Consider the following 24,932-nt stretch of genomic DNA (forward strand, 5'->3'; position numbering starts at 1 on the left):
AAATACATTAAAATTGAGTTTCAGTTAATTGCCGTTCCCTAAAAATTAATGACATATTTCGGTGAAATATTTCAACTAACTCGCCATTCAAAATCCGAGTGTTTGGAATATGAGCCTGTTAAGAATTTGCGTCTATTTTATTTATTCATTTATAAATTTCATCAACATGCTTACAGTCAAAACGATATTTGCAATCATACGCTTAATAATTTAGTTAGAATGCTGAAATTGTCATCAGCATCTTCTCTTATTGTTGTTGGTATTACGTCCCCAATGAGACATCAGCTATATTTTAAAACTTTTAATTGTGTTATTCATAAGGATTCAAATGTTCTCTAATTAATTTCTAAAAAATCAGTACTTTATTCATCTTTATCAGTGTACATAATTGTTTTTTTTTATTTAATAACATTAAACATTTCATAAAAGCAACATTAAAAATTTAAAACCACAAACATATATATATATCATCATATAACATAACAGATGCCTTAATTCATTCAACTCATGTGTTTTGATATTTTTATCTTAACGTGAAACTTTGAAAGTCAGCATAATACGTTTAAAATGTAAACAATTTCCATTGAAATAAGCTCGGTTTTCTAGACTTAACGATTTTGTGATTGGGAAACGATGTTTTGATGCTGTATGATTTTCAGTATTTCAGTAGATCACATTACACTTATCTACACACATTCACTACACAATATTTTAAACACTCAAGGTTTTCATTAGCATCAGCAATTTGTTTAGTACCTACTGACTTGTCCAATAGTATAGCTTACACCTCTAAAAACTACGAATATTTCTATGCAAAACTAACATTATTAAAAAAATAGTTTGAAATCATCATTAGACATCTATCTGCAATGCAACTATCATAGTTCGTTTTCTGGTACGGTTCTAGGTACAATCGAACAAAAAAAAAATACCTGAAAGCATTACAGAATGGAAATTAATATTGAAGCCAAAAAAAAATGTCAAAGTGTCATAAACACCTTCCTTTTTCTTGGTATCACTTCTCATGGTGACAGAGTCTGTTTCTCAGCTTAGTGTTCTAAGAGCATTTGCTAAGTTATTACCCAAAAGCTATCGATTGATAAATTCATCAAAAGCATAATAAACACTCATTCCTATATCTTCTGCACTCCATCAACTATTCTCAAAATTCTCACGCTATCTCCAGGGCCACTTTTAGTGCCAATTGATAGATTACTTGACCTACTCCAAAGGTTCAAACACACGCTGACCGTCTTCCACCGCCTAGAGAGCTAGGCGGCAGCGTTATCAATTTGTGTGAAATACGCTATTCCGTGTGGTTCATTGATCGAAGGATTTCTCCTGGCGACACGACGAGCTATGGTTTAAATTTAAGTCGACTTATATGGTTAATTGTTTTAAACGAACGTCAATGCGACTAGAGAGAAAAAAAAACCGTGCGTCTCCATTTGCGTTCACTTTGAAGTGAGACGATTGTTTGTCACCGAACGATGCGCAAAATGGATCAATTGATTGACAGCTACCCTTACGGAACAAACCCCGCACCCGTCCTCAACTCCCCTTTAAGCAAACGGAGTCATTACTTCGGTTAAAGCCTCCCACGCATCACTGTTGACGGAATCAGTGCTGAGTCAAAAAGGAATTCAACGCGGGGAACGATTTACGTCTTCGCACGTTTCAAGGAGGCCCGTCAGTCTAAAAATACTCCACTAGAAACGCATTTGTTTAAACCCGAAAAGCTAAACATAGTCGAAAACAAAAAGCATAAGAAGACACCGTCGAGATGTCGGGAAAATGTAGATACAACAGACGGGGATGAACGTCGGAAAATTTAGCGGTTTTCGGGTTCTGACCTAGCTTGATTGTTTATATCAATGTTTCACGATCGAGATAGCGAGTTATTCATTACATATTCTCGAGGAAATCGTTTTTCTCAAGCAAGGGACATGACTCACATTAGAAACATAAGGTATTAATGAATAGATTTTGAAAACATTTTTAATGTAATCAATATGGAATAGTAATGAAAAAGATAAAAAATTGAAATCAAAAACTAAAAAGAAATAATATTCAGACAAAACAATACACTCTATAAGAAGTATGAAGATCGACCTAAAAAAATATTACTTTTAAATTTACAATAGTTACAAAGTTACAATATGTTCAGCGATAAGAACAAAACTGCAAGCTTTCCACTCCTATATCAAAAGCATGTGGACTATGCAACAAGTGAAAGATGAACTGTTGCCGATACGAAATGAATATCATGAGCGGTGTGCAGTGGTTTGTTTCCCGTGATGCCGCCTCTAAAGAGAATGTCGACAGTGTTTGGTCGCAGATTAATCTATTTTTATTACGCATCTCGTTCCTTTGCATACTTCGACAAAGTCTTTGGTAACATACACAATGTGTATTACACATGGTTCGTCAGGCGGACGGGCGGACAACCGCTTCTGCCGACAACTTAATTGAACCATTTAAAGTTACCATGACCTTATGCCAATCAATTGATTTTGTATCAATTTAGGGTTCGGAATCAATGTTTTTTTTGCAAGTATGTTCAAATGAACAACAAATATTTATTATGGTCCTTCTTAATGAGCAGAAGATATCTTGTAAAATTGTGGTAGTATTTGCAAAACTAAAATATTTCTAATTAGAGTTTTTAAGTGACAATATCACTGGCAATAACATAGCGTATTAGAATGGTCAGCGCGCTGGATATGTATTACGCAGAAAAGTTATGAGTTGCAAATAGCGAGAAATATTTGGTATCAACGTGCAATTGCAATTCCGTTGCATATCATACTTTTCATACAGTAGATGACCGTAGGCTGGCGCTGCTATTGACTTTTAAATTACGAGCTCTCGATTTGTACACATTGATAATGGCTAGCAAACCCTAAGCTGCATACATTGGATCTCTGTGCAATTTCGACGAAGTAACAACTACGAATTGTAAAGTCAGCATTGATTCAGCAGCAATGCTTAAGTGTAACAGAAGGAAGGGACTCTTTTGACTTGAAATCGGATCGATCAGCGGACGGAGAGGAGAAGTAAACTATTTTACTTAGCTTAGCTTAGCTTAGCTTAGACTGACTACACATATCAATGGTTGCTATTCCGTGATTGACCGAAGTCAGTGAAAATGCACAAAGAATCAACTAGAAGTTCAGCTGGGATTGGCCATAATCTTCTTCAGTGTGCATAATTCAGTGCCTCTATTTATACAAGGTCAATAACGGCGCCGGCCACGTCCTTGCAGTCAGGTGGGATTGAGGGAAGGAATGTTAGTGTGTAACCTTTGCTATTTGGAGACCGTGTTTGCCTCTGCATCTCCACAAAGGTTACTGGGAGGGATGTTTCTTAATGGGGAGGATCGTTGGGTCAAAGGATTCACTTTGATAAGCGATTAGACCATTATAAACAATGATTTGTGAGATATATACATGCTTATACGTAAATATAATTGTTCATATAATTTCTATGTAGAGGAAAATTATGCCGACACTTGAGGTGACGAACCATTCAAAGTTTGTTGAACAAATACCTAAATGTAACATTCCTACAGCTGTCAGTACGAAAGCATGTGTTATTATATTTTACTCATTTGAAAAGAAACAAAAGACTCAAATGGTTGGGACATCATAGAACACTCTTATTCTTATGCCGACACTTATAGTGGCGAACCATCCAAAGTTTGTTGAATAAAGTGAACCTTTCGCAAGTCTACACTTGTAGTGTCGACCCATTCAAAGTTTTTTTAATTACAAAAATAAAGGTATATAAGGGGTGTTCTGAAAAAAAAAATGTTAAACATAAATAAATCATGAATCAGAGTTTGTGTCGACACTCACAGTGACGAACCATCCATAGTTTGTTGAAACATCATATTTACATCCCACCATTGTAACGATTAAATGTGCAGTCATACATATTTTATAGATTAGAAATAGTAGCATGAAACGAGCTCACCAATTGATCCGTTATCCTTGACTGAGCAGCCACAATCCACTTTCAGCTTCACTTGTTTGCTCGGCTAGCACTCAGAAAAAAAAAAAAAAAAAATAGGCGCGCGACCCGAAAAAAAACACGGACGACAGCTCGGGTTTTCTTGACGCACTGCCCAGGAGCAAGCGTCAAGGTCGTCGAAAGATCAAAAAGAACGAACCGATCGCGGCACTTTTTAACTTACTCTAACCGAACTCCCCGATCACGCCACTTTTTCACTTACGAGATCGACGCGCGACATGTTTGATCCTGCCCTCGTCGCTCGCTCCGGCAAAAGCAAGCGTCAAGGTCGAAAGATCAAACAGAACTCCTGAGAGGAGAAGTAAACTATTTTACTCCCGAAAAAGCAAGGAGTTTCATGCGACGGTTCGTGTAAACAATTTAGCATATCATAACTGTATAATGTGATCGAAAATGCGGAATCTTTTCTGATATGTCATATAAAAGTTCCTGAAGGGATGTTGGCAATCGAGTGATAGATTGAGTTGGTGCAGTTTTCAAGTGGTTATTCCCCATTTCCGTGTGCCAGATAATTGTATCAAATTAGCTATTTAAATCGCGAATAGCAGTTTACGTTGTGGTATATTGAAAAATAACTGTTTTGAAACCAAATGCTTCGGTTATTCGTCAATATTTAATTCTATCGGATTGCTCGCCAAAAACACATCCCTTCAGAAGTTTCATTATACCCAACCTTGCTATAATACATCATTACCACAATGAGCGTAAATAAACATCAACAAAACAACGACAGTGATAGCAAAACAATGAATGCAGATGTTTTGTGGAAAGGCATCCATCGGATGATTTCTTCTGCCACTGCGAAACTGGAAGCAATGATCGAGTCATATGTGTCCAATCTCGAAGCTTGTATTATTTGTGTCGAACGTCGCATCGAGTCCATCAAGGATGAATACAACAATAATTTGGAAATCAATTCCATTCGTACTGATCATCAGCTCAAACTTCAACACCTTAGTCGAATGGAGAGAGCGTTGGATTTAGTTTTCACGGGTGTCCCATATCATCCTGATAAAGATCTAAATCAAATATATCGTCGTATTGCCTGCGTTATTGGTGCCCCCGACGAGCATTCGATAGTACATCTAAAACAACTATACAAGCACCCTGTACAATCTGGATCATCACCACCAATTCTCTGCAGATTTGCCTTCCGAGGAATAAGAGACGTCTTCTTCAACAAGTATCTTCATGGCAGATCGCTGGCGCTACATCACATAGGCTTCGAAGGAAAAGGTCGCATCTACGTGAATGAGAACTTGACACCACTCTCCAGGCGAATATTGAATGCTGCAATCCGACACCGTAATGAAGGGCGTTTACATAAAGTGTCTACGAAGAATGGGCTGGTCGCTGTTATCACCCACAAAGAGTGTGACGTCATTGTAGTGGATACTCTCGATCGATGGCTGCTTCTAGAATCAACCTTATCCTAACCGATTTCTCTTTCCTGCCTATTTTATTCCATGTTTCACATCCATTATTTTTTCCATTGCTTCCATCCGCTCCTAAAAGTCAAAACATTATCACCTTTCCCAGCTTATCTCACTTTTGGCCATGTATCCAATCCTTCAATATCCTTGTTGTTTCCTTCCTGAAAGTATTGAGGGTTGGGTATGTGGATATGTTTCCACTCGTTGTTGCTGTTGCTGACGCTGTTGGACGCTGTTGCTGTTGCTGCTATAAATTTGCTGTTGATTACCACATTAATATGCTCGATGCTGCTAATGGATTATTGATTGCCACGTTTTGTTTTTCTTCAGTTGCTTAGAGCCACTTGACTGCACCACAGAGTCTGTGAAAATTATGTTAGTTAGAAATTTTAGTTTATGGTTCCTGGTAATTAGTATCTGTTCATGTTGTGTGGGTCTCGATAATGATCTTGGCTTAATCCAACTTCTTGTTCCTATAAATGCTGAATAACGTTAACAGTGATGATGCTTCCACAAGTAATTTGATACCCAGGGCGGTTTTGAGGTCGGCTTTAGATTCAGATTTGTTCAACATTTGTCATATCAATGTTCAGAGTTTAACAGCCCGTAGATTTTCAAAGTTCAATGAACTAAAAATGAATTTGTTTGATTGTAATTTGGATATGATCTGTATGACAGAAACATGGTTGGATGATTCCATTGAAAATAGAATGATAGCTGTAGATGGTTACAAAATTTATAGGAACGACCGTACCCGACACGGTGGGGGAATCTGTGTGTATGTTCGTAAAAACTTAGTATGCCGTGTATTAGAAGCATCTTCCATAGTAGGTAATGATGCACGAATTACGGAGTTTATGTGTTTTGAAGTCATGAGTGGCAAAGATCGGATTATGTTAGCAGTATATTATAATCCCCCAGATGTAGATTGCTCAAATACTTTAATGCAACACTTTGATCAGTTCACTGTGAAATATAAATCAACCTTTTTCATAGGTGATTTTAATACAGATCTTCTCAAAAATAATAGCAGACAAAGACGATTCAGAGATGTTATTTCAGGCATGTCTTATGTATGCGTCAATAATGAACCAACATACTTTCATAACACAGGATGCTCGATGCTAGACCTCTTTTTAACTGATTCACTGGATAAAGTATGTAAGCATGACCAGATTTCGTTACCTGGAATTTCCCATCATGACATGATATTTGTATCGTTGAAAATAGAAGCACCTAATGTAAATGTCAATGCATCCTACCGAGATTACGCTCATTTCGATGCTAATGCTTTACAAAATGCATTCAATGCTATAAACTGGAACGAATACTTTTCACAAGACGATCCCGATCTTCTTCTGCAATTTCTGAATGAAAAATTACTCATGATGCATGATTCTTACATACCTCTCAGAATGATCAGACCCAAAAAAAATCAGTGGTTCACATCTGACATAGAGCGAGCGATTATTTCAAGAAATATTGCTTATAAAAATTGGCTTAGGAATAAAACAAGTGTCAATAGTTTACAATATAAGCAGATTCGTAATAGAGTTACCAACATGATTAGAAATGCCAAGTCAAACTATGAGAAACGTGTATTGAATATTAATATGCCAAGCAAACAATTGTGGAGTAACATTAAAAGGCTTGGTGTTTCCAAAGATAATAGTTCCGGTATTGACTGTAATGCTTCTCCAGACGACATTAACCGTTACTTCTCTTCAAATTTCTCTTCTGATAGTTATCCTAATCATTCATTTCCAGCTAATTCAAATGGTTTCGTATTCCGTGAAGTTAACGATTTTGAAATCGTGAATGCTATATTCGATATCAAGTCTAATGCTATAGGACTAGATAACATCCCCATTCAGTTTATTAAAATAGTTTTACCATTAGCAATTATTCATTTTAAACACCTTTTCAACAGGATTATATTGACCGGCAAATATCCCACTGTATGGAAGCAAGTCAAGGTTATTCCGATTAAGAAGAAATCCAAAAGTACTGATATTACGAACCTTAGGCCAATTAGTTTACTGTGTTCACTTTCGAAAGTCTTCGAAAAAATCTTAAAGATTCAGATCAGTGAATACATAGATCATATGAACTTCCTCGATCCACATCAGTCTGGTTTTCGTAAAAAACACAGTACCACTACTGCACTTTTGAAAGTACACGATGACATCGCCCAAGCTATTGACAAAAAAGGAATCGCTATACTTCTACTAATAGATTTTGCTAAGGCCTTTGACCGTGTATCCCATCATAAACTGCTCAACAAATTATCGTCAAAGTTTCTTTTCTCGAACACTGCTGTCTCTCTCATTAAATCATATCTTTGTGATCGTAATCAAGCTGTCTTTCACAACATGATATATTCATCTTTCGTAGATATTAAATCTGGCGTACCACAAGGGTCAATTCTTGGACCATTATTATTTTCATTATTTATTAATGATTTACCGTCTGTTTTAGAATATTGCGCTGTGCACCTGTTCGCAGATGATGTGCAAATTTATCTCTGCTGTCATAAAAATATGAGTCTAGACGAGGTAGCAAGAAGAATAAATTCTGATCTTCAAAAACTTTTTGAATGGTCAAACAGAAATCTCTTATCAATTAATTCAACCAAAACCAAAGCTCTTTTAATCAATAAATCTAGAGATGCACTGAGAACACCAGATTTATATTTGGGTGGCGAAAATATAGAGTTTGTTGATCAAGCTTCTAATCTTGGTATGATTTTCACATCTAATCTGTGTTGGGATGCTCAGATAAACCAGCAATGTAGAAAAATATATTATGTTTTGAAGCAACTTAACTTAGTTACGATTCATTTGGACGCTCAAATAAAAACCAAACTTTTCAAAGCACTCTTACTACCGCATTTTATCTACTGTGATTTTATATACAGTAATGCGTCCATGGCTGCCATGAACAAAATGCGTCTTGCCCTTAATGCTTGTGTGCGATATGTCCATTGCCTTCCCAGATATTCCAGAGTTTCACATTTGCACGAATCATTACTTGGATGCTCTTTCCGACGTTTCTATGAATACAGATTATGTTTAAATTTTCATAAAATAATTAAATCTAGAACCCCGAATTATCTATTTTCAAAAATAACTCGTATGCGACAGCCTCGTACAATGAATTTTAGCATCCCTCAACATTATTCTGTTTATTACGGCCAATCTTTCTTTGTGCGAAGCATCGTACACTGGAATGCGTTACCCATCAGTATTAAATTATGTTCTTCTGTTATTGGATTTAGGCGGGATCTTATCAGATTCAGCAACATGGATTAGGTAGTACGGAACCTTCAGGAACTAGGAAAATAGAATTGTATAAGATAAGTGAATTAAATCATGAACTCCAATTTGAAGTCAGTTTGTGGCAATTTAAAAGACAATGTCTTACGTCGCAATAATTATTACAAATAAATAAATAAATAAATAAATAAATAATATGGAATATAGATCAATATGGAAGATATTTAATTCTAAGAAGAAGAGCTCAAATTGTCTTGAGAACTGTTTTTGAGGAGTTTATGGAATATTTGTGGACGAAAACAAATATATGATAGCAATATTTTAAAGATCCTTATGATTTGCGTTCCAACTAGTCCGATTAATATGTTTCCAGTGGTTAGTATATCTTTGAAGCATTACTGGTTATATAGAATTGGTGCTAGAAACTAATTCAACAACAGTGTATAAGAAGCTTTGCTACTTGGAGTAACATTTCAGACAAATGCCGGCGCGTATTTTCTTCGTAGAAAAGAAATATTTCTTGCTAATTAGTAATGGAAGAAAATACCTTCTCTTAGAAAAAAATGTGCGTCGGAATCCGCCTACTGGTCTATATTTTGAGATTAACTCAAATTTACCTTCTAATAGCAAATCCCGCCTCAAAACGGAGCACAGGTCGGACTCGATTATACGGGATTCGATTATCCAGAATTTTGGACTCGATCCGGAGTATGTATTGTAATATTATTGTTTCTCAGTTTTTATGCATAAATTTGAGATAATTAAGTCTTGAATATACAATATAATTCAGTCTTGAATATAGCAGCTTTGGAGATAATTCAGTCTTGAATATAGCAGTTTTGGACGTAGGTAAGAAAAAGGAGGTTTGAAAAAGTTGTTTTTTGTGTACAAATAAAGAAAACAACGAAAAGAGATAATATTTGAGTTTTTTTTATCGCAGATTTTAATTTTTCTTTTAGTGATTGGATTATCCGGAGTGAAAAAAAAATCGTTACTCCGGATAATCGAGTCCGACCTGTACCTTTTAAAATTTTGAGTTTTTTTTTTCGAAGTTTGGAAATCGAAACCATATAATATTTGGCTAAAAGCTTGAACCATAACACGCATATCTCGCGTTCAGTATCATAAGGGCGTATTTGCAGTGATCGATTTTCTCTTTATAGCTAACTACTTGGCCGGATGACTGTTTTCAACTGTTTCTGATTCAATAGAAAATATTAATCATTATTCGTCATACTACATTGTAAAATGTTATAAAAGTAATACAATCGACTTTCGTGTACCAATCAAAAGAGAAAATCGACGAATAGAAATCGATAATTGTAGATACTCTAGATACTAAACGCGAGACATCATGAAAACATTTTATGACTTTTGAAACATTGTTGTGTATTTTTTATTTTGATATTTGAATGATTGGGGCCCAGATAGCCGTAGCGGTAAACGCGCAGCTATTCAGACCAAGCTGAGGGTCGTGGATTCGAATCCCACCGGAAGAAGGATTTTTTCGGTTGGAAATTTTCTCGACTTCCTACACGCAAAAAAATTGTGCGGTAAAAACTACCATTTTAGGGGGTTAACTAAAGCGCTCGCACCGGCAATTTTCAGCAGAACACAAATGCGCTTGATTTTACCATGTCTGTAGTTGGAATCAGATTGTTGTAAATTATTTCTGTCAAATGTACCAGTAATGCGGTGGGGTGTACCGTAAACATAGTAAATTGGTCTGAATTTCCATGGTAGTTTTAAGAATGGGCGTAGTCAGCTAAAATAGTTATTTTTACCACAGAATTTTTTCCCGTGTAGGACATATCAGTATCTTCGTACCTGCCACACGATATACGCATGCAAAAATGGTCATTGGCACAGTAAGCTCTCAGTTAATAACTGAGGAAGTGCTCATAAGAACACTAAGCTGAGAAGCAGGCTCTGTCCCATTGGGGACGTAATGCCAGAAAGAAGAAGATTTGAATGATTGATTATTTTAGGCATTTCTCGCTTTCAGTATAATAAGGGCGTATCTGCAGTCATTGATTTCTCTTCGTCGATTATCTCTTCTGCAAATAACATGGCCGGGTTACTGTTTTCGACTGCTATTTATGTTTTGATAGAAAGTTATTGTAAATTTTGCACCTTATCGGACGCGACGATTTGTAATCGTCGCCAGCCAACCAGCAGCAGCGAATTTGACGTTTTATCAGTCTTACCAACATAACGGCAAATCATTTCCTTTGATTCGTTTGTTGGCGACGATTTTGTCGGTTTGTTTGAAAGTTGGCGACGCGTTTTGTTGTCGATGAAACAGACAATATAATCGTCATTCGTCATGCAGCATCGTAAAATGTTAAAAAAATCGGTTAATTTTCGTGTACCAAGCAAAAGAGAAAATCGACGAAGAGAAATCGATCACTGCAAATACGCCTGTGTGATACACAACGTGAGATTTTATTGCGAAATACAAATAATTGTACATTTTGCATATTTCCACAATCAAAATCAATCTAAGGACTGTGACGAACTTCATTTGTAAAATTCAAACAAAATGATAACTAAGGGCAATGCATTTATACACTTCAAGTTTGTTCCGTTTAATAAAAACATCATGCATTGTCTTGTGTATCCACTTTTTTTTTTTCATTGAAAGCACTTAATCTTTGTTTTTTTTTTTGCTAGAAATATAACCAACCTTTCTAATGTAAATAATAACATTGAGTTCTGACTGATTTTGGATGGATGTTATGATTGAATCATTTTTGATGACATGAGTGTGAGCAAGTGGTTTCGCATAAACATCTCATGCGTGAGTTTTGAGAAGCAGATATCAAATGATTTTGCTCCCGCGGGAGAACTCAGTGATTGAGATTTGAGTATGAGTCTACCAACACTGCATAAATATTTCAAGCGTGTAAAAAAAAGCTCTGCTTAGCTTTGTTTATCTGTGATAATGGAACCGTTAAAACAAATTTCGTTTGTCATGGAAAATTTAAAAATAACACTTAAATTCTTATTTCACAAAAATTCCATTGTTGATATATTTTTTTATTTTTCACTACACTTTTTTTGTATTTTGTGACTATTCTAAGCTATAACAATTATCACGATCAGCTCTCTAGAAGTTGCCATTTCCTAGTAATTTCATGTTAAATGCAAATTTTTTTTATTTAAATAATAAAATATCCCATTTTCATTAGTAATTCGCGGTTCTCTATCGAGCTACAATGAATCAGTAGAGTAAAATATGACCAATACTCTCAAAAACCTATTGTTTATGATGGAGAATCGCGAATAACAAATTAAAGTCGCCTATTTTATTGTTTGATTTATACCTTTTTGCATTAAACTTGGAATAACTCGAAAATTGCTTCTTCTAGAGAGGAGATAATAATTATCATATGATTCAAAATAATTTCAAGGTTTTTTTTGTCACCAAAACATATTGATTTTGACAAAAAAAAAATAAACAAAATTATTGAATTCTAAAAAGATGTGTGAAATTCAATCCAAATCGCAGATTATCGAGTACGATTTCGTATTTTTTCGACTAATTCTGGATAAAATTCGTCTTCAGATAGTAGTAAATTGTAAATTTTCATTTAACCCGATAACTTGAAATGACTTCAATTGACAGGAAGGGTTACAGTTTTGACCTTATTACATTTCAAGGTCTTAGCAGGCACGACGAAAATAGTAGTTTACAGAACAAGTTGCAGAATGATGATTTTTACAGAACGAGTCGTAAATTTATCCTACGAGGCTTGCCAAGTAGGATAATTACGACGAGTGCTGTAAAAATCGAGTTCTGCAATGAGTTACGTACAACATTTTTTTTACAATTTCTTAGAAGACCATTTGAGGGTGTCAGAAATAATATCGGAATGCATTCACCATCATTTTACAACTTCTGAAATGATTCATTACGCAACTCAAAACAGTTATATAATAAGAAAGCGTTGCGTAATGAATCATTACAGCACTGGTTTCAGTTGCGTAATGACTATTCCCGCACTGCATACTTCAGTGCAGGAAAGTAGGCCGTTTCATGACAGATTGGCGTGATGAAAATCAGCCTATTACGATGAGAAATTGCAAAAAGGTTCCTTTGACAATTGTTAGGCATTTCGAGTTCTCTATGAATATGTGGTAAAACCTCCTTAACCCGCAACAGAAACAAGGATTACATGTAACAGAAAACATCATTTATTCAAAAGTACAACAAAAGTTCATTATTTTTGGACAAATAATGGGACGTGACTTTTTGTTAAGAAGTGTCATTATCCATAAAAAAATATGTTTTATGGGGAAAATCAATAACCTGAAGTGGGTTTAAAAGAGGGATATTCAAAAATAAAAATTGGAATGATCTAAAACCAAATTCATAAACTCACCAATGAAAATAAATCATTTGCCAAATCGTGCTCAAATCAATTTTATATAGCGACAAATATTTTAAAAAAAATCCTTAAAATATTAAGGGCGAAAATAAAAATGTGTGTATAAGAGGGTTAGGTGTGTTTTTTAGGTGTGCATACAATGTGAAACTTAAGTTTAAAAATTTTAATTATGCTAATGAGCCAAACAAACAAATTTCCATTTTGAAATTGTATAAAATATATGTTTTCATCATTCAACAGTTTTCTCAACAAAAATGTTGAAGGCCTTTTAATCTAATAACACAGAATAAAAAATAGGCGAGTCTGAGAATTAATCATTTGCTTAGTCATTCCTCATTTTCCTCAAAATGGTTCATTAAAAATGCCATATGCCAATTATGCACTGTCAATCTGTCTAAATATATAAAATCAAACAGAAATCTGCAACTCACCTGCTTTGCTGGAAGCCTCGGTATCGCCCAGATCGTGCAGTTGCTTCTGTAGACTCAGGTAGATAACGCTGTAGGTGTTAATTATCCCAAACAGAACGCCGTTGCACAGGAAAGCTCCCACCATAACCAGCCAGGCTCGGGTACCTCCATCTGGTGGGTCGTGAACCTCTTCCACTGCTGGCGCTGACCCATTTTTAACCACCTTTGGCAGATGACCATTGATCGCCGAACCATTCACGATCGTGCCCGCCTTCGTCTCCCCATTCACAATCTTCACCGTCTCAGCCATTACTCTCGTTTAAATTGTAACAACTGTTTTTTTTTGCTGTATCTACCGTCTAGCTGCCACTTCTGTGATTGATTTTCTATTGTGGGAAAAAAACACCTTGCACTGATATCGGAGTACCCACCGAATCTCACTCTCGACATAAACGGCAACAGATTAGCATTTATATGGTCATCATTTCATTCTGTTCTTGAGGCGCGAAAAATCACAACTGTGAAGCTAATGTCCGAGACCACCAAACCACAAGATCGATAACTCACTCACAACAATGACCGCCGGAACCGCAATTGGAAAGCGATAACTCACTGTGCAAATATTACTCAATCGCTCTCCGATCGTTGTTATATACAGGTCACACAAGGTATTGAACCTCTTTATTCTTATCACTAAACGTCAGCGAAAGGGCTGTTGCGTTCGGATTCATTCACCGATCGATCACCGCACTCTCACTAAGCCGCCAACCAACCTTAATAAAGCCTCTTGTCCTTAGCTTTGATCTTCAGTTGAGGACACTTTGGCGCACGCACAGTGGGAATGACTTTCTCGGCAATATAGTTCTAATGAACTCTGCTGACTATAAGGCGAGAGAAATGACCGACGACTGTCTCCGAAGCTCTGGCACAGCAATGTCCGTCCTTCCGCGTTGACTGTCTGTTGATATCTGCTGAAGACCTGATGGTTTTCCTCGTAGATCCTCCCCGGAGATTGGTCGACCGCAAATACAAAGAACGACCAAACGCGAGCTCTCGGAAGTCCTATCGTCCACTGTGCTGCGGCACGTCCAAACAGCTTTAAATAGAAATCGAGACTGAGTTAGAGTTTTGTCGCACCACGCGTTAGGTAGTGTACCTATATAGAATCGGACACACAATCGCAAATTGATGTTTGTTCGAGAGATGATAGAGTGTGGCTCACTTGGTGCTATTGGTCAGTGTGGGGTGAATTTGCTCACAAAACCAGTGCTGCCCGAAGTACTTAAACCGATTGAATCCTAATTAATTTTCTTTGCCCCAAACATTGCCCCAAAATTATCGTTGATTGGCATTGGCGTAGGAACAGGGGGAAGACAGTATAGTACATATGTACTGTACAATACTAATTATAATTCGTATAATATACGACAAAATTATTTGAAAAAAAATAGGCAAAAAGTGCAAAAAAACACAATACAATCGATCATAGTTTTTTCAGCAATAAATTATTTGTTTGATTTAGCTTAATGTTTTTAGGTAATTCCGCACAAATAAACTTATTGCTACATTTTTCGAAGAAAACGTATCACGTTTTTAATTCTAAAGAAATTCAAAAAACAGTTGACTAATCTTAAGCTATTTCTTAGGAAAATAGCTTGTAATGAAATTCTTTAAAAGAATTCGAAGAGTGTCTTCAGAACTTTTGCATCAAATCTAAAGAAAAATAACATATTGTGAGATATGTTGGCAATTTAAGCGTGAACTCTTCATGGTGGACAACCAGTCCTTCTACGTCTACTTTTTATCCTAACCAATTCCAAATTGATTCAAATGGATTCCGGAATATGTTCCCGGATTTAACTGAAAACAATTGCTCAAACTCTGAAAAGCTCAAAATTTTCACTCGTAATTCTTCCAAAAATTGATTCTATCAAACCGTGTACTGAGATATTTAATTGAAAATTCTACAAGATTTTTTTCAAATAGTTTTCCTCTAAAAAAAAATATAACAAATTCTTTTGCGAAGTTAATCATAAATCTTCCATAAATATTTCCATGGTTCTACTTTTTTTCTAAAAATTTTGCTTCAAATCCCCGGATAATATAATTAACGAAAAAAAAAATGGTCTCTTTCCTTCGAATTTTTAGAGAAAATTTAATGAAGAACCTCTGAAATACTTTTGCTTCCGAAATTTGCATAGCGGTAAAGGAATCTGTGGCTAAAAAATTAGCAAAGTATCTGGGAAGGGAATTATTAAGATAATTATGAATACATTTGTATGGATGTTCTTTAAAACAATTCTTTAGAAATAGATTTTTCAAATACTGGCAGAACCCATATTTTGGGATTAAATTCTAGAGCAATTCCAGGGCAGAATTCCAAGAGATTATCTGGTGGAGTTCAAGGGAATCCAGAAATCAAGAAAGGAATTCTGCTAGATTTAAAGGATTATTTCTTAAGAAAATTCTGATGGAACCTCGTAAGAAGTTTGTTTATTTTTAACTCATTACAAAGGTCAAAATATTCTGTAACCATTCACCTTCAGCGAAGGGATTATAAATAATCTCTTATCTTTCGTTGTTCTATTGTCCATTTGTTATTTCTACCTACTTCAACATTTTGTTGTTTCTCCTTCCTTTGCATGACGTTTTCTTGAGGAACTTGAGGAAGCAACACTTTTTTTTTAAAGAACGAATTGCTAGTGCTGTTTAAAGAAAAGAAAATTTTTGGAAAAACTTCTATGGAGATTTTTTTGGAAGAATCCTAGGAGGACATTCTAGGAGAAAAATAATGTAATTCTCTTAAAAAATCTCTGAACGAATTACTCGGGAAATTTTTGGGAATTTTCACACAAGGGTTTTTGAAAGAATAATCAAAGGTATTCCGCTAGGAACTTTAGAGGAATGTTTGAATGATGAAACAGATGAGAAATTTTTAAATATTTATTTCGAGTGAGTATTAAAGGAATGTAGGGGGCAACATCGAATTGATTTTTGAAAAAATCTCAAGCAACACTAAAGATTTTTTATGAGAAAAAGCGGAGAGGTTCTCTGAAAAATCGTTTATTTGAATATTATTCAATTGCTTATGAAATTCTTGTGTAATGTTAGAAAGAATCCTTTGAGTAACACCTGGAAGAATCGTTCAATGTTTTTGCATGATTTTTCCAAAAGATATTCTGAAAGCTTTGTTGGAGGAACCTGAAGAGAAATTTCAGGAAGATCCTCAAAGACAATGTTGGAGAAACAGTTGGTGAACTCTCTGACGAGTTTGTGGAATAAGTCCTTGCTTGGAGGTCTTAAAGACAATTTCGATGACACCGCTAGAATTTCTTGTCCTTTTTTTTGTAGAAATCCGCAGTAATTCCAGAAAATTCTTAACAAACTATCAATGAACCACTTGGTGATATTTTAAATTTACAATCGGAATTAATATGTTATAATAATAAAGAACCTTCCTGAAGAAATGTTTAGAAGAATGTCAAAAGCATTCTCTGGCGGAATTTTTCAATAGATTTTTAAGCAATTTGATAGAGATTATTCGATAAATTTTCTAGAAAGATCTGAGAACCTGAGCAAATTTTTCAAATGTCAACAAATCAATTCGACATATTCTGAGATATATTTTCTTAGAATTCATAAGGAAGCACGTGGAATTGTGAAAATACTCTTCCTGTACATAAGGTAGGAGATATAATATCTATGAGTTTGCGCACAACACCCAGCCGGTAGGTGCACCGAAAATAAAAACTTATTCTCTCGATTGGTCTACTGATGTAATGGTACACAGGTTGCATTCTGATTGATATGTCCGTTGTAGAGTTTGATATTGTAATCCATTTTCATAAGTTAGACTACATTTCAATGTAAGCTTCTAGGTTGGCAACGTTAGCGACGGTCGGGAGAGTTCCGTGGAGAGTTGACGTGAAAGCAAGTGAGTGAGACCGTGCGGAACGCGGGTTGTAAAACGATCGGACGAATAAATGTAATTTAAGTGCTTTTAACTACCTGTCTGAATTACTATTCCGAAACCAGACTTTACATCTGGCGACGAGGATTGAAATTCAAAAAGTTTTCGCTGTTAAAATTTTTCAGAAAAAGTGAGGAAATACCAGTTGTGAGACTGGAGCAAAGGCTGAAGGCAGGGAGTGAAAGAAAAAGGGGCACAGCATCTGCCCTCGACTTCTAGCAGAAGGTAAGCGACGAGGTTATGTACAACATGATGGTAGTTGTTGAAGAGCTTCGAAAACAGTGTTAGAATCGTCAATGTTGTTGTTTTTGTTTATTTTTTTTTCCAATGGTGCTAACGGTGTTTTTATGAACGGTGGTATGACCGACGAAGAATGAGAATGAAAAAGCAAACAAAAAGAAATAGTGGTGAAATTTTGTTATGTTTGCGTTTTGTATGGAACTTTGTTTTCAATTACGACGTCATGGGAGGGTTGTGTACCCAGATGGATATTCTACTGCTGCAAAATAAGACACGTGAAGGTTGAGAATGATAATTGTTTTTGGGTTGTTGATCTTGTGATGAGAGTGTACCTAAATTGAGCATTTGGACGCGTTTGTGAGACGGCAGTATTGAATAAATTGAGAAGACAACGGTTGGGTACCAAAATACAAGAGCTCTGGTTGTGTACCATACAGTGGAGTTAAAGGTTATGTACCTGTGTGCGGATCCTTTCCGAATGTAGTGAAGGTTGTGTACCAATGGAGGAAAACTTTTTTTTTGCTGTGTGCGTTGAATAAAATGAGAATGAAAATGGTTGAGTACCATAATACAAGAGTCCTGGTTGTGTACCATATAATGGAAAAGGCTGTATACCTGTGTGCGGATTATTTCTGAATGTAGCGAAGGTTGTGTACCACTGGGGGAAAGAGTTTTGGCTGTGTGCCATGTGAAACAGTTCTTGTTTTAGCTGTACAAGAAAAAAAAATATGGCGAAAAATACAAGAAATAATAACGAATGAAGTGATTTACATATGACAGAATCATGCATTTTAGATTAACGTTTCGAGCTCCCAAGGTAAGTGGAAATTTGACTTTGTCGTATAACAGATATTATTACAGATTACAGATACAATGATTTTCACCGATATATGTAGCACCATTTGAAAAGAAAAAAAAACAGTTCAATGATTTTTTTTAATTTTAATGTAACTAATTCTACGCATGTTACATGCTCACGAATTTTATTGTTATTTTTTATATGAATTAAATTGTACGGAGTTCCGTAACGGATCATGATATGATTCTTTGGAAACAAATAACAACATTATTGACGGTTCAATGCAACAACTAAATACACTTGTAAGAAATGTAAGATTTTATGTTACATTTAAATGTTTTGAATACAGGATGAACATACCTAGCCGCATTAAGCCATTCGATGTGCATATCGAAACAAGCAGGTTACCATCGGAGTGGGAGGTATGGAAACTGGATCTTGAATCGTTTTTCATTGCACAACGTATTGAAACACAATCCGAAAGACGAGCACAACTGGCATACTTGGGTGGACCGGGACTTCAAGAATTACTGCGTCACCTTCCGGGAGTAAACCAGGTTCCACATGTGACATTAGACCCTCCTTTCTACGATGTTGCTATCAGATGTCTCGATGAATATTTTGAACCATTTCGTCGCAAGACATTTGAACGTCACGTATTCCATCAAATTAGACAAACTCCTGGTGAGCGGTTTGCGGACTTTGTTATGCGACTCCGTAAACAAATCTCAAGATGTGGTTATGACGCAAATGTAGTAGACGAACTCATTGCGGACAGAATTGCCCAAGGTTGTGCATCGAAAGATTTGCGTATCAAACTCCTCCAAAAAGATAGAAGCCTTGAAGAAATTGTTGCTTTGGGAACCAGCATGGTCGAATCGGCCGAGCACTCCAAGAAATTCTATCAATTGTCCACATTGAAACCAGAATCTCACGATATCAACAAAGTTTCGGAACGTCGCTGGAATTGGAAACCTCAGAATACCAAGCGGGAAGGCATGTTTCAACAACCTCGTTTTGAGAAACGAACAAGTGAACGTCAAACCGACCGTTTTATTTGCTACAGTTGCGGTCGAAGAGGTCACATGCAAGGCAGCGATGAATGCCCAGCAAAGCGCACAAAATGTGCAAATTGTGGTAGAATTGGGCATTGGGCCAAACGATGTTATTCTCGTGGGGATTCTCATAAGCGACGTCAACAATCCCCTGGCAGAGGACCACCTCAAAAACGAATTCGTGCGATCACTGAGGAAGTCGAAAAGCAGCAATCATCGGATTACATTTTTTTCGCTATGGGTCGAAACGTGTTCATGTTCAAAGTAGGAGGAGTTGACATCCCGATGACTATAGACTCAGGAGCGGATGCGAACGTGATAACAAGCGACATTTGGGAACAGATGAAAGAATCAGGAGTTAAGGTTTGCGAGATGACCAATGAAGTAGATCGAACGCTCATTGCGTACGCATCGAACGAACCAATGAAGATGAAAGGTATGTTCCACGCAGACATCGAAGCAGGAAATCGACGAACATTTTCACCATTCTACGTCGTGGAAAATGGGCAACAATGCTTGTTGGGTGATAAAACAGCCAAAGAACTACAAGTATTGAAAATCGGCTTAAATGTGAATTCGATAAATTCTGAACCAAAGAAACCTTTTCCAAAAATACGAGGATTCACGGTTGAGATTCCAATCGATAAGGACGTCCAGCCAGTCCAACAGCCCTATAGGCGCCCTCCGATTGCTATGGAGGAAGAAATTGGGAAGAAGCTTCGTGCGCTTTTGGAGCGAGACATAATTGAACGCGTTGCGGAACCATCACCCTGGGTTTCGCCAATGGTACCGGTAGCGAAAGATTCGGGGGAAATACGCCTATGCATCGACATGCGTCAGGCGAATAAAGCAGTGCTGCGCGAAACTCATCCTTTGCCTATTGTTGAAGAACTACTGGGGTCAGTAAATGGTGCTGTGCGGTTTTCGAAGATAGACATAAAGGATGCCTATCATCAGGTGGAAATTTCTGAGAGGTCTCGGCCGATTACTACATTTATCACCAAATACGGGCTATTCAGGTAAAGCGAGAACGTTATATCCAAGTTTTTTCTTTTATTCAGATGAATTTGAAGTTGTTTTGTATAATGTTAAATAGATGAACTCCCATTAAAAATTATTTGTTTTATTCTTCCAATTGTTTTTTTTGACCACCATTGCTTTCAACCAGATACAAGAGGCTAATGTTCGGTGTGAGCTGCGCACCAGAGCTATTCCAGAAAGTTATGGAATCAGTTCTTGCCGGACTTGAAGGAGTAGTTATATACCTCGACGATGTTATGGTGTATGGTACAAATCAAGATGAGCACGATAAAAGGTTGGCCGCTGCACTACAACGACTATCTGAATATGGTATTATGCTAAATGATCAAAAATGCGTCTATAACGCCGAATCACTAGAATTTCTTGGACATGAGCTCTCTGCTATTGGCATTCGTCCAAAGGAAAGCAGATTGAGTGCTATTCAACAATTTCGGGAGCCTCAAAACGTATCAGAACTACGAAGTTTTTTGGGTCTAGTTTGCTACGTGGGTAGATTTATACCACATCTAGCTGCAAAAACTGATTGTTTGAGACAGTTGCTTCGCGCAAAGGTACCATTTAAATGGACGGAAAAAGAGAAAATTGCGTTCAATTCGATAAAAACGGATATATGTAAAATTGAGCACTTGGGATTTTTCAATCCCAAGCACCGTACAAAGCTAATAACCGATGCAAGTCCAACGGGGTTAGGAGCTGTCCTTCTACAAGAAGATATGAATGGACAAACAAAAATAATCGCTTTTGCCAGTAAGGCTCTAACGGATCTAGAAAGAAAATACTTTCAAACCGAAAGAGAAGCTCTATCCCTTGTGTGGGGAGTAGAAAAATTTAAGTTATACTTGCAAGGCAGAAAGTTTGTACTAATGACTGATTGTAAGGCTCTCAAATTCCTATTTAGCACCAGATCGAAACCCTGTGCCAGAATCGAACGATGGGTCCTTCGATTACAAGCCTATACGTACGACGTAGAACATATTCCGGGAAATGCAAATATAGCTGATGCCATTTCGAGACTATCGTTATCCTCACCTGAACATTTTGATGAACCTGTAGATGCGTTTATTCGTACAGTAGCTGAGCAATCAGCGGTAGCAGCAATAGAATTTGGTGACATTGTAAAAGCAACCCAGGAGGATGAAGTAATTCAAAAAGTTATGATAGCATTACAAACAAAGTCGTTTGACGATGTTCCAAGAGAATTCAAACCGTTTACTAATGAGCTTTGTGGAATTGAAGGTGTTCTGCTCAGAGGGACTAGATTGGTAATTCCTCGATATCTTCAACATCGTGTTCTCGAAGCAGCACATGAAGCACATTCTGGAATTGCTGCTATGAAACGCAGATTGCGCCAAAAAGTGTGGTGGCCAGGTATCGACAAAAATGCAGAAGACTTCGTGAAGAACTGTAAACAGTGTATATTAGTTGGTTCCATTGGAGTGCCAGAGCCAATACGTCGCTCTAGAATGCCAGATAATCCATGGACTGACATTGCGGTAGACTTTATGGGGCCACTTCCTTCCGGTCATTCGATATTTGTTATGGTCGATTACTATAGCAGATTCACAGAGGCAGTAGTCATGAAACAAACAACTGCTAAGCGAACAGTTGATGCGTTACATGAAACATTTTGCAGGTTTGGAATGCCAGAGACTATCCGATCTGACAATGGTCCACAGTTCATAAGCGAAGAACTAAAATCATTTTGCGCCCAATACGGAATAAAACTATTGAAAACGACGCCATATTGGCCTCAGGCCAATGGCGAAGTAGAAAGGGCGAACCGAGCCATACTTAAACGTCTAAAAATCAGTCAACTTTCGGAAAACACAGATTGGATATGGGACTTGCGGTCATTCCTTCTCATGTACAATTCTACTCCACATGCGACTACAGGAGTTTCACCATCTAAACTGATGTTCGGTCGTATTTTGCGGGACAAAATTCCAGTTTTCGGGGAAATGGGTAGACGTGCCGATGACGAAGAAATACGAGATCGAGATTGGACAAATAAAATCAAAGGAGCAGAGTATGCGGATGCACGACGTGGAGCAAAGCAATCTGTTTTCAAAGAAGGCGAGACAGTGGTCACAAAGCGCATGACGAAGGACAATAAGCTTTCTAGCAGTTTCGAACCAGAAGAATGTATAATAGTAAGTTTGGATGGCCCAGAAGCTACTTTGCGTTCAACGAAAACTGATCGACTTTTTAAGCGGAACGTCGCTCACTTGAAACTATTTCCTCGAGATGCACATGCAGAAACAATGATGACAAGCGAAGAAGACATAACGGTAAGAGCAGGAACTGGCGAAGATCACTGTACCGTTGGGGAAGAAAAATCTGAACGAGCGAATCAAACCAACCCTAGCACAAAGCTGGAGCGTCCTACGCGCACACATCGAAAGCCGACTTATCTTGATGAATATCGAACATAATTGATTGTAGGTCAGTAAAGTTAAGGGGGGATGTAGAGTTTGATATTATAATCCATTTTCATAAGTTAGACTACATTTCAATGTAAGCTTCTAGGTTGGCAACGTTAGCGACGGTCGGGAGAGTTCCGTGGAGAGTTGACGTGAAAGCAAGTGAGTGAGACCGTGCGGAACGCGGGTTGTAAAACGATCGGACGAATAAATGTAATTTAAGTGCTTTTAACTACCTGTCTGAATTACTATTCCGAAACCAGACTTTACATCCGTCTCCGTACATCCTTTTTGTAAGATACACACTAAATTTTGTAATTTTAATGTACTGACCAACTAGCTTTCTACAAACGAATGACCCAAATCCAAAGAGCTGAAAATGTCATTTTCTTCGATTCCAGGGTATGCATAATATAAAAACCTGCCTTTTTTAAACTTTTTAACCATTATTTAAGCTGAATTCGCCGGAATTCCCCTACCGGTGTGAAAAAATAGCATCAAACTTGCATCTTGGCACTATTTTCCATGGAAAAGAGGATCGATCAAGAGAAACCAATCATGTTACTATTACGTCTTTATTCTAGCCCACGCTTGAGCCATGACTAGCACCTTTTTGTTACTTCTTCATTTAAGCATTACGTTCGAACTGGGACAAAGCCTGCCTCTCAGTTTAGTTTTCTTTTGAGCACTTTCACTTTTATTCACTAAGAGCTTAATCATCAATAGAAAATGTTCTACTTTGATATGCTGTAACGTTGTTCCCATGAGTTGAAATTTTTACAGAGATCTACAGATATTCTCAATTTCATTATCACAAAAAATCGAAGCATCTGCTAAAAAAAATAAGCTCCAGGTGAAATCGTTCAAAATATGATAGTAGGGGTAATAAGCGTAAAACCAACACTGTGGGCAAAACCGACACCCTTTAATGTTTAATGTTTTGAACAGATTTTCATGCAGTTTCCACCACCTATCTTTACTTGTGAAATGTTGTGTTTTGAATGACATTATAACTTACGCTACTTATAAAATGCCATGATAAACAACAAAATCATATTGGATATCATAGAAGGAACGGCAGTTGCAACTATTCCGCATGTGAAATTCTTAAAATGTCATTGTTTGTTCTGCGTCTACAACATCATTTACTATTATTTCTTAAATACAATTAAATGAAAAAACAAATTTAGTATTTGTATTTAATTCCACTAGAGTTTGTATACTTTGACAAATACGCGTATTTCGCCAACTGGAAGGCCGTCTTCAGTGTCGTGTACTAGACTCGACTTGCATAATGGTGAAATACTAAATTCGATTTTTCATTTCGCTATAGGTAATCCACTAAACACTCGATGATGTATTATCGTAAATATACTTGAAGGGGAATGTAGTTTTTGTTTTTTTTTTTTTGACAACTGAAAACGCAATTCCAAAAAAAATGTCCACTCGGTTTAAGATCTACACTTTTATTTGGGGTAAAATCGACACCTTTCTTTACTTCATAATTCTACTTCATGGAATATTTCTTGTCGAAAAACTTTCTCTGTAATTCATGTAAGTCTTGTTTTTCGAACTCCAGTGAAGTTTACGGATGGCGAACTTTGTCACATGTAAAATATGACACTATATGGAGAATATTTTTTTTTTCCTGTTTTGGAGCGTCTTGCTGGGTAGTGCTTCGTGAGGCCCAAGCAGGACGGTTCGGTTTTGTGTCGTCCGATCGATTTTGCTCACGATTTCGCGCGTTTTCGTCGCCGGAGATTTTTTTTTCCTGTTTTGGAGCGTCTTGCTGGGTAGTGCTTCGTGAGGCCCAAGCAGGACGGTTCGGTTTTGTGTCGTCCGATATATTTTGCTCACGCTTTCGCG

At 36.9% G+C, this 24,932-nt stretch overlaps 1 protein-coding gene across 1 annotated transcript in view; it reads right to left on the reverse strand.

Moving 5' to 3' along the window:
• LOC5578372 (monocarboxylate transporter 10) overlaps positions 1-24,932 on the reverse strand; it is a 78,919-nt gene that overhangs the window by 31,470 nt on the left and 22,517 nt on the right. The window contains exon 2 of the mRNA XM_021844828.1: positions 13,563-14,637. Coding sequence (XP_021700520.1) covers positions 13,563-13,851 — 289 coding nt within the window. The 5' untranslated portion in view covers positions 13,852-14,637. The remainder of the gene's footprint in view (positions 1-13,562; positions 14,638-24,932) is intronic.

Source organism: Aedes aegypti, chromosome 2 (assembly GCF_002204515.2).
Source record: "Aedes aegypti strain LVP_AGWG chromosome 2, AaegL5.0 Primary Assembly, whole genome shotgun sequence".
NCBI lineage: Eukaryota > Metazoa > Arthropoda > Insecta > Diptera > Culicidae > Aedes > Aedes aegypti.